This window comes from Tauraco erythrolophus, chromosome 14 (genome assembly GCF_009769465.1).
Source record: "Tauraco erythrolophus isolate bTauEry1 chromosome 14, bTauEry1.pri, whole genome shotgun sequence".
Taxonomy (NCBI): Eukaryota; Metazoa; Chordata; class Aves; order Musophagiformes; family Musophagidae; genus Tauraco; species Tauraco erythrolophus.
This window is the reverse complement of record NC_141478.1, coordinates 13934351-13945354: the sequence shown is the minus strand read 5'-3', so window position 1 is coordinate 13945354 and position 11004 is coordinate 13934351. Positions and strand designations below refer to the sequence as shown.

General features: G+C 41.6%; 1 protein-coding gene and 1 pseudogene across 2 annotated transcripts; both read left to right on the top strand.

The window, feature by feature from the left end:
* The first annotated feature begins 289 nt into the window (after positions 1–289).
* Positions 290–10455, top strand: ARPP19 (cAMP regulated phosphoprotein 19). 2 transcript variants are annotated; one of them, XM_086620308.1, is made up of 3 exons: positions 290–385; positions 5153–5275; positions 8721–10455. In XM_086620308.1, exons 2-3 carry the CDS (start codon positions 5156–5158, stop codon positions 8889–8891), a joined length of 291 nt encoding a protein of 96 aa, XP_086476434.1. In that variant the 5' UTR covers positions 290–385; positions 5153–5155; the 3' UTR covers positions 8892–10455. The 2 variants fall into 2 exon arrangements, with proteins under 2 accessions (XP_086476434.1, XP_086476435.1); XM_086620309.1 differs by lacking the exon at positions 290–385 and adding an exon at positions 1088–1103.
* LOC147527850 (5.8S ribosomal RNA) lies at positions 3814–3962 on the top strand (annotated as a pseudogene).
* Positions 10456–11004: the final 549 nt, after the last annotated feature.

Sequence of the window (11004 nt, the reverse complement as noted above, 5' to 3'; positions counted from 1 at the left end):
CTGCAGAAGCCGAAAGAACTACTTTCAGCCAGGCAGCGAGGGACCTTTTTCCCTCCGTGTCCCGATGTCGGCCGGGGAGGTGGCCGCCCGCCGGACTACAACTCCCCGCGCGCCTGGCAGTGGACGCTGACGTCAGGGGGCGGAGGCGGAAGCCGCTCCTGAGCGGCGCCCGGAGCGTGGCCGCGCCGCCGGGAGGCTGAGCGCGGAGCAAGTCTGGTCCCGCCGGCGCCGCCGTCGTGCGAGCGGCCGGCCATCTTGTGCGGGAGCGGTTGGCAGCGCTGCGCTGCGCTGTGCGGAGGAGCGGCGGTTCGCGCTCCCTCGCCTGCTGCCGCGCCGCCAATGTCTGCCGAGAGTCCCGAGCCCGCCTCGGCCCGAGGAGCAGAAGGTGGGTGCCCGGGAAGCCCCCGCGCAGTCCCGCCGGGGAGCAGAAGGAGCCCGAGGGGCTTCTCCCGCCTTCACCTGCGCTCCGAGGCGGAGCGGGGGTTGCCGCGGCCGGGCCTCTCCCGCCTTCAGCTGAGGGGTCCTCGCGGGCCGCCGCGGCCTTTGAGGCAGCGTCTGCTGCGCCCGGGCGCTCTCCTCGCCGCGCCCGGAGCCCCCTCAGAGCAGCAGCCCCGGCGGGGGCTGGGCCCGGCCTTCCGCCGCCGCGCAGGAGGAGCTGGGCAGCTCTTCAGCCGCCCCGCGCCGCCGGCTCGGACGGGACGGGGCCCGCGGCGGGAGCGGCGCCGCGCTGCAGCCGGAGCGGCGGGGAGGGCGCGGGCCCCGCGGCCGGCGGAGGCAGGAGGCGGAGGAGCGGCACCACCATGTTGGCTTCTGCGCCTGGGAATTTGTGCTCTCTGGTAGATCGGTGGCGTGCTCCGGCCTGGGCGGAATAATGGCGCTTCCCCGCGCTCCGCCAGGGGCTCTGCCCGCCAGGGCGTCCTGGGTGAAAGAAATTTCAGGTCACAGTCGCAGCGGCTGGAGAACAGCGATGATCTGGTGGCTAAGCTTTTGGTTTTGCTTCTAGAAAAAAATCCAGCTTTTAATGTAAGCTGTTTACGAGGAGAAATATCCAAAACCACAATGACTGTGGCCCGTTCTGCTTAAGGCATTTAGAAAGAATAACTGTGGGTTGTCTTGTGATGGCCTATTATGTCGTCTCCGGTAACTAATAATTTTATAGTTTCCTAGGTGGGATTTGGCTTCATAGGTGACTATATACTGTTAGCAGTTTCCTGTGTTGGCTGTGACTTTAAGAAGCCGTTTGTTTTTTACGTCTTGTCATTGCTGTGTGGACTCAGTGCAATCTGCACAGCTATTTCTGATAGGGAACAGTTACGAAACACAAGTATGCTTTGAAGGATTGCTAAAAGAAAAAGCTTAATCTGCCTCAGCTGTCAAGTTTTTGTTTAATAATTTACAGTTTGTCATATGAGTTAGTCATACCAAGTAGGCGGCTTTGGGGTTTATATAGAATGATACCTTCTCAATAGGTGCAGTAATCAGAACCAGCTTTTATGGCAGGTCTGCAATCTGCTCTGAATGCGTGGTGTTCTGCAGCTCGACTGCAGAATGTTCGTGTTAGGTAGACTAACGAAAGGTAACTGTTCCTGTTTCAAAGCCTATAAAAAAATCCCTGGCCTATGCAGCGCTCCTAGAAGAGCTCTGTAATAAGAGCGTAGTAGAACATGTGGGTAGCAAGTTTATTGTGATGCCTTCTAGTGTGTTTCTGAGAAGTCAGGCAACTGGGGCTGATTTTGCCGAGTTTTAGACTTGAGTCTTGAAAAATTACTCTTTATTTGAGAGACAGGAGTCCCTTTACTGGTCTGCTATTTAGTTTTAGTCTGATAAGGTGCCTCAAGACAAATTAATAACATCAATAAAATAAACCTTGGTTTTCTGTGTGCTTGTGTCCTGTTAGGATGCTGTGATATCAGTGCTATTATGGCATTGCAATATTAACCTGCACTAAAATTGTTTGTCTGAGTAGGCAAAATTGAACAGTGACTCGGTTAATGCTTAACTCTGAAATACTTGCATAAACCCATTTTGCAGTGCTTACTCATAGGTATACTTGAAAAAAGACAAAAGCCCCTAAATGAACTTTGAGGCAGTGTTTTCATGATCAGACCTCTTTTCTAAGCTTTTTAACATGCTGCAAGAAGCTCGTGCATGTGTTAGGTGAGAAGAAGCAAGAGAGTGATGTAAATTGAAAACTTGCCAAAGACCAGTGTTTCCTGTTCTCAGTGTGAAAACTCAGGACAGTGGCAGGGGGAAGTTCAGCAACAAGAAACTGTAGACATTGGAGAACACATGCTTGTTTGACTGACTCTTTTTGCCTTAAAAGCCTATGTTTTCAGGAAGCTGTTCGAGGCGGTGTAGTCTGTTTCTAGACTGGCTTTTGCCACATCAGTTTGCTGTAGAGTTGTGCTGTTGTCATGTTTTTCACATTTTGTGTGATGTCTTTTTCTAAAGCAGATGAGCTCTTCATACCAGAGTTCGAAAAGGCTGATGACTCTTTTTAGCCATGCAGTTGAGTTGTCCAACAGATTTGGAACTTTACGCTGCTAGTACCTTGGTAAAGATTAAAGCAAAAGCTATCTTTAAACGAGTTAGGTAACTACTGCCTTCCTGATAGATCCTTTTAATGAAGTAAGCAGACTTCATTAGCTGTGTCAAATTCCTGTAGAGAACTAAAATTATAACTTCTGCGTGGTTGTCACTATGAAGAAGAGCGTGGTATATCTTGATTTCTGCCCCCTCCAATCATTTATTAGTCACTTGGTTGTTGCTTCTGTAACTCAAGGGAGAACGTTGTAATGTATGAGTGGCCTTGCTGGCTGGCTTAAAGCCTTTGTGGCTCAAAATGCATCTCCAAGAGTGCTTGATACCATCTAGTCCACAGAAGACTATAAAGTCAAGACATGCATGGAGTAATCTTCCCTGGAAAACTATCCAAGTCTGAGCGGTCCGTGGTTTAAAAGCCTTCTGAGCTGCAAATGAAAACATAGAATTGCTTTCTGAAGCCATCTAATTCTTGGCAGCGCCTGCGTCCTTTGGCAAGGAGTTCTGCAGCTTAACTATATTTTGTGTGAAGAACTGTTGTCTTAAGTATTTTTCGAACCTGCTATCAGCTGATTTTGTTTGACAGCCCAGGTCTTTGTCTCGAAATTCTTTGATTTGTTATACATAGTTTTTTGAGTCTTAGTTGTTCTTCATCATCAAGAGTAACCATAGTCTGAATCCTTTTCAGCTGGATTGATGCATAGCACAGTATTTTGTGTTTTGATTGCCTACTGTGTGATGATTTGTCAGCCCTGTGAGTTTGCATAAATGTCTCCTCTGATGCACCATGAATACCTACTTATGTAAGCTATTTATTGTTGGCCCTCTGTTCTTAAAAAATTCCTTCTTTTAGTTAGTCTTGGCAAAACATGCCCCCTAAAATGCTTTGTCTGTTGGCTCAACAGTGAGTACCCAGTGATTCAGCATTAGACGTTGAAAGTGTTTAGCTGAAAGGATTGCTTTTGAGAAAACCCGGTCAGTGTCAGCATGATAATAAAGCACAATAGGAAGAACAGCAGCTGAAGAATGATCTTTATAACATGTGAAAACTGTGGTCTTGGCTAATATGATTATATAGTGAGAAATAGTACAGTTCTGTGTTCAGTATGTGTGCGGGAAACTTTGCCCTTTATATTTATTTGTATTTTGCATTGTATTGCCCAGCTGTGCTTTCATCTAATAAAAGTGTTGGTTTCTCTCCTCATAGAAGTTTCTCTTAAACTGTTAGGAGAATTTCTGTCTTTCCTTGGTAGAACTGTTAATTCAGATTCCCACTCTTAACGGTGGATCGCTCGGCTCGCGCGTTGACGAAGAACGCAGCTAGCTGCGAGAATGAATGTGAATTGCAGGTCACATTGATCATCGACACTTCAAACACAGCTGCGGCTGTCTTTGCAATGTCTCGTCCTAATGGGGCAACTAGACAATATTGTATTCTAAATCTGTTGTTACAACCTTTGTTTCTGAGGTTTCTTACCGGAAAGATGTTGAATATTATAGAACTTCGAGCTTTTATAAGAGATACAGGAAAGCACTGGGTAGGCTGGTGTGGCGGCTCTGGTTCTTTGACAGCTCTGGCTTGAGTAGCTCCCAGCTGCTTGTGTTCCTCTGTCCTCCCCAGGGATGTTGCTGTGCTAACATACCTGTTTGTGCAGCTGCTTGGTGATCCAGACTGTGGAAACTGATCCAAATGAAGCACAGGCCAAGGAGAGGGGAAAAAAAACCCAAACAGTTATTTTTCTGTTGAATGGATTTCTGTAACCCATTCATGTGGAGTATACGCATTCATGCTGACTGATGCAATGCAAAAGATGATGACATGGATGGAAAAGAGTGTGAAGGGGCTACCTAAGCAGCTCTAAGTGGATATGAAACCTTAGTCACAGAGAAATGGTGAGACGCTCCTGATTTCAGTAGCAGTGTTTTCAAACGATTATTTTGAGCACCCGTATTTTACCGTATACTCATAAATAGGCATTTTATTTTCACAAATACACTATTCAACTGTCTTCATCTTTGTGATTTTAGGATAATTATAGACATGTTTAGAGAAATACAGTATTGTTGCTGTCATTGTGATAGTAGGCATGTTTTTGAGATTGAGCTACTTTAAGACAGTTTCACAGTGAATATCACACATTACAGATAGAGCAGTCCTACAGACTAGATTGTAGCAATGCAGGTGCTAGTCTGTCTGTTCAACTTCATGATCAAACAGGGGCAGTTGAAAAAAAAGTCCTGTGGCTCTTGCCCAGCTTTCAACATTTGTTCTTGGTGGAACCCTTGTTTTGACCAAAAGTGTTTTTTGTTCGGGCAATTTTTTTTTTTAATTGAATAAATTATTTTCAGTATAGACTACTTTTATGTGAAAAAGAAATGCATTGATTAGATTCAAACATCTCCAGGAAGGGTATCTAAGATGGGGAGCCAGGCTGAACTCCTACAGTTGCTGTCAGTATTCGAGAGAGAATGTGTGAAAATGTCTATTCAAATAATTGATGTGTTCACTTCTAGCAGCAATCGGCATGTTGGTGAATTACCTGCAAAGGTATTCTGCATAAATATTTCATTATTGTGTATTTAATTTACAGTATTACTGATTGTCTTTCAGGAAATGGAGGATAAGGTGATCAGCCCAGAAAAAGTTGAAGAAGCAAAATTGAAAGCAAGATACCCTCATCTGGGCCAGAAGCCAGGAGGCTCAGACTTCTTGAGGAAGAGGCTTCAAAAAGGAGTGAGTTCTTTGTTAAAGAATATTGTATGGATAAGTAACTCCAAAATTCCTGTATCTGATTTTTTTCCACTCCAGAGGCCTTTGCATGATTAAAAGAGTGCCAAGAAATTTAAACTTTGTGAAAGCATAAGGAAGAGAAATTTGTTTCCACAAAGCAAATGCCCAATTGACAGAATAGCTGTTTACAGCTGAACTGCACTTTTTAGAAAAAAATAAACGTAGAAGCTGGCTCAGTGCCGCGGTGATACACTTCATAAAAAAACATTATAAGTAAACATGAAGGGCCAGAACCTCATCTCTGTTTCGTACTGATCTTTTCTTGCCCATTCTTATGTCCCCAAAATGCATGTCTGCTTTTACTATCCATGTTTTTAGCACATGAAAGCTTAGTGTCTGCTGCATTACACCAGGCACATCTGACATCAGTGGCTTGAGAATGGCAGTGTAGTTCTCAATATACACCCTAACCAAAAAATAATGATAGAATAATGAAGAATTAGTATTTCAGTATTGTTTCACATTTAGCTAGTGTCTCTTATTTTCTTAGTTATTCAACTGTTTATTTCTTTTTTAGTTTAATTATTCATAAAAGTGATTATGTAATGCCTTTCAGGCATGCTAGAACTCTGTTCTCGGAATAATCCTAGTATAGCACTACTTCTGAAGGTGCTTTCATTGCTGTCACACTGTTAGTTTTGTGGCTTTTGCTGTTTGTTTTTGGTTGGTGGTTTTTTTTTTTTGTACTATTGTCTAGGCCCTTTGAATGCACGCAGTGATTCCAAGTATAAATCCTTTGCAAACCAACTGTTGGAGTTCAGTGCTGATTTATTTCTGTGCTATCTGGTAACATCTCCTGGGAATTGTTACTGTTGGCAGGTTTTTTGGATGAGCTTTCTCTGATGAGTTGGAGCATATGCAGCATAGTTAATGGCTACTGGGAACGGGCAAGTGGTAGAAAGGTGACTCCCTTTGTGAGTTACGCTGTTATGTGGTCAAAGGCAGCCTAAATGACATTTCAGTGGGTTCAGTGTAGACACAGAAGGGAGAAGATACGTACGTGTTGTGATGATAATTCAGGAAAACAGACCAGCATCCACTCCCTAAGGATTGATGGCCATAAAGGAATTATGACTGCTTGCACTCAGCGCAAATGTGAGGAAAGTTCTCCACCAACAATAACAATCTGTACAGTACTTTCATCTTCATTATAGCACTAATTAATGCAAAAATTGTTGCAGCCTATATTTCCAAATTTGAGCAGAGAGAGACCAGTGGGGGCATCTTGATTGACTAAGTGTTTGGGATTTTGTTACTTTGAAAGATGGCATAAAGTTGTGGATTCCAATTCATGATCTGTCTTCTTCAGCTCTCCACTCCTGATGTGGTGGTAATAACTTTCTTCCATTTTATTTTTTATTATTTTACTTTAGAGGATTGCTGAAGTTTAAAATAGAGTGAGGATAGTGAGTATGCTTTCAGATAGTGTTCGTGACATGAAGATTCCTGGACAGACATAGTCAGTTTGAAAGAGGTGATCAAATACAGACCATCTATGAGAAGCTAGAGTAAATCGGAGGAAAATACAGGAATAAGTTAAAGGAAGAAATGGACAGATATTCTTAATACATGAAAGATGGTAGGTTTTCTCAGATGTTCTTCTGAATGTACGTAGTCAACTGTAGCCCAGATTTTCTTCGATTTGGCAATTAGGACGTGCTCTGCCCATTGATATTTGTGCTCCGGAAATGTTCTGCATTGGGCGCACATGTTGTTATTAGCACACTTTCTCCACAATAAGGGTTGATGAGAACAATGCTGCAGCATGCTGCTGTAGAGGGATTCTGTTTGGAGCTCTTACGTGGACAGAAACAGATACCTGTTAACAGCAGTAGCACACTGAAAGATCGAGCAATTCTGTTATTACCTAGATGCTATTTAAAAGTTTATTTTGGTTGCTTTAGTCTTGAAGGGCAAAATATGAAAGCCTTTTTCCAAATCAGATCATCAGAGGTCTAGTCTGCAGATGCAGTGCTAGAACATTGTGGTGTAAACAGGGATTACGCTGCCAAAAGGACTGAATTGGGAAGGTTTACAAATGAAAGCGTGTGGTTCAGATGTTCTACTAACTGCATGGGGAAAACGGATTTGGTAACTTCAAGGTTCTGGCAGGGAACGTTTAAAGCCTTCTTCAGGAGGCCTTGCATAAACAACTTCACCCCTGCCCTTAGGTAAAGGCCTGTTAAATCAAATGTTCAGATTACTTCTCTCTAGCAAGTGCTGCTTCTGAACGCCTTGCAGCTGGTTAGTACTACTGCAAAATAAAGAGTATGGCAGTAATATGCTCCTGGAAGCACTTCAGCATAGCAGGTAGGGATGGCTGTTGTTCAACTGACTGAGGAATAAGCCTATATAAAGCTAACAAGGGAGTGTTCTCTTCAGAGATAATTATGATTGTAAGTAGCAGCTGCTAGTGTGAATCTTTTTACTGAATCTAATTTTTTTGACTGATAGGACAATGTGTTCAAAATCATGGGTTATAAGCACCTGAACAGTAGACTGCATAGTAAGATGTAAACAAAATACAACTTTTCCTGCAAAATATGTCAATGAGTGGTGGAAGACTTGATGCAGACCTTGGATGAAATTCCATGCTTCATCTTACTATAATGCAGATAAATTATGACAGTCATTTGGCTTTAACATCCACAGATAACTTAATATTTTGAGAAGTCTGACAACCAAAAAGACTGTTAAAGGTAATGCTAGTGAAAATTTAAAGAAATATTAAGGAACGCTGTCTTGGAAATTCAAACATGCTGTAATCACTTTGTATTCAGAAGAAACCTGGAGTGTGGAATAAGAATTTCCTTCACACAGTGCTTTTCAGAAAGACTGCATGGTAGATTTGACTTCACTAAATAATTGTTTGGGAACTTCAGGTATTTTAGTTTCACTGTTTTAATGTATGCAGATAACAGATTTTCTTGTTAGCATGCTGCTTCATGCTGCTTTGATCTTCTAGTATGATAGAGCAGGATCTGTTATCCAGCTTTATTTCATACATTGTTTAGCTATTCTGTGTAGCAGAACTTGTTCACTGCAACAAAATTTACAAACTCCAAGTTTTCACTTGTATCCCCAAGTTTTCACTTGTTGGAGATCAGAGCTCTTGGGAAAACCAGGGCAAAAATAATGTTCACATATGGTGTGAGTTTAATGGTATATGTAGAACCTTAACTCTCAACAACGGGCAAGTACACAGTTTACATATATGTGCTTAATAGTCTTGGTAAGATTTTGGTTTTGAATCGACATAGAGCTATCTTGCCAAATCAGAAAGATTTTGTAACTGGTTTTAAAATGCAAAGAATCTATTTAACCATGTAATTCAGCATATGCATCTGATAAGATTCAGACTTTTAAATATATGTGTTTTGTCTTCTAGCAAAAATACTTTGATTCTGGTGATTACAACATGGCTAAAGCAAAGATGAAGAATAAGCAACTGCCGACTGCAGCTCCTGACAAGACAGAAGTCACTGGTGACCATATTCCTACTCCACAGGATCTGCCACAGCGGAAACCATCTCTTGTTGCTAGCAAGCTTGCTGGCTGACGAGAACAGCTGAACTGCATGATTATTCTCATTCCTGTTATTCTCCTTAATAGTTTTTTCTCACCCTCACATCCCCCTTTTTCTTTCTTACACTAAGTCATGAGACTGACAGCTTTGCAGGTAGCGATAGCATGTGCTGCTATTGTAAGGGAGTACTGTTAAGAGTAAAACGTGTAGTATTTGAACTAGTTGAGAACAATGCACTGATTAAAAAGGACAAGTTTGGTTAGAGCAATGTAATCTACTTGAAAATGTACATATTGCCCATTTCCTAGTGTAGGACTGGTTCCAGCAAGTGGCATTGCAAGTTTTACAACTTCTAATGTTTCTGCTTTTGTTATTTCATCTTAATTACAGCATATTTGTATTTAATATAACCTCCAGTTGTGTTGGGTTTTTCTTCTGTGTTTGGGTTTGTTGTCTAAAATAGAGGTTTAGACCACAAGTTGCTAGATGGTAAAGCATGTATAAAAACAAAGACAGGGCTCTGATTGAATTTTGTTTCTGCTTTTGAACTTGAACGGCCTTAAACCTGTTTCAGCTTTAACAATAGAGTTTTTACTTGGGCAATATTTGCCCATTCTTGTGTAACTCTTGTGAATCTAGTGCTTATTGACAACTGCCTGTTGAAGCTGGTATTCTTTTCAGTTCCGTAGCTTAGGACACACTTTTGTTGAAGATGTGAATGAAGTGTGCATGTGCATAGACTGTTGAATTCACTCTTGTGCCATTTTTGTAAATACAGTAGTTTTGCACAACCTTTTGCAGACGTCTATTAGTTTTACATTTTAAAAAGCAGATAATGTGCCAATCAAAGCACAAGTGATTCTGTATCTTTCAAAGTCTTGTCCTGAAGCTAAGAGCCCGCAATCTTGCTACTGAAAGTAAAAATTGTATACCTGAAATTTGTGAAACACTTATATATACACTTGACTCAGCCTTATGCTTTTGCAGTTGTATATTTGTTTCGCAACAATGTCCAGCACTCAAATACAAATCTGGAATTTGTACCTATATTGGGAGGCAAGTGCCCTTTCTGTTCAGCAGCTCTTGTAAAGCTGAAATGCTCTGTCTGATGACATGGGAGATGGCTAAATGTACTGGAGAGTTTCCCGTGTGGCAAACTCCAAATCTAGGCTTGCTAAGGTTTGATACGCAATTGTCTTTGGGCTATTTTAGACTTCTGGAAGTGGAGGTTTTTGGGTTTCTTTTTTTTTTTCTTGGACTCCTGAAATGGTAGTAAACTAACTCCTTTTCTCTTTGTTACACAGCAAGCCCTCTTTGGCTTTGGGGAAACAAAGAACTGTGGAGAAATAGGTGACTTTTCTTGTCAGAAATAGGTAACTTTTCATGTCAGAAAATAGGAATGAACTGCAGTTCACCGTTATGATGCAGGTCGTAAGTACTAGATTGCCAAAATTCATAGTCGATATTGGACAGGTAACTTGATGCATTTAAAAGCATGTTTGTCCAATGAAATCAGAATATTAGAAGTGCGGTATGATCCATAGTGTAATTGATTTTCATATAGGTAATCACAACTTTGATGTTCTTTGGGAGTAGAAGAAACACAGATCAGTTTACTGAGTACATTTTTCTTTACAGAAACAGTTCTGAAACCCTATTAAAACAAAGCACCAATGTGGGTATTATAAGAGAAAACACTCCTAAAGATGCAAGTTTTTAGAAGGATGTGCTTTGTGTTGACATTCAGAAAGGTCTTACAGGATAAAGGACTGCTAGTCGAAAAGAACACTGGCCCATATTTTCTGCAATGCTCTCTTCTAAAGGTAAACATAAGAAAATGATCAAGAGAAAATCAATAATCTTAATTTGGTCCTGTTTTGATCAGAACATGAGCAAAGTATATCAGTGTCTGTATAATGTCTTTGGTTCAGAGAAGTCTTTCCAGAGAATTTTGAAATTGCTAACCTGATTCTTTTCAAATCTGTATAGCCCTTTTCTAAGTAATTAAATGGGCTTTGTCAAGCCTTTCCTTATTCCTTATCCTCCACTAGTACAAAGAATTTGTGATTTCTGCAGAACAGGTTGAAAAAACAGACCTAATTGACTTGTTTAAGTAAGAAATTAGGCTGGGAGAATAGCAAAGAAA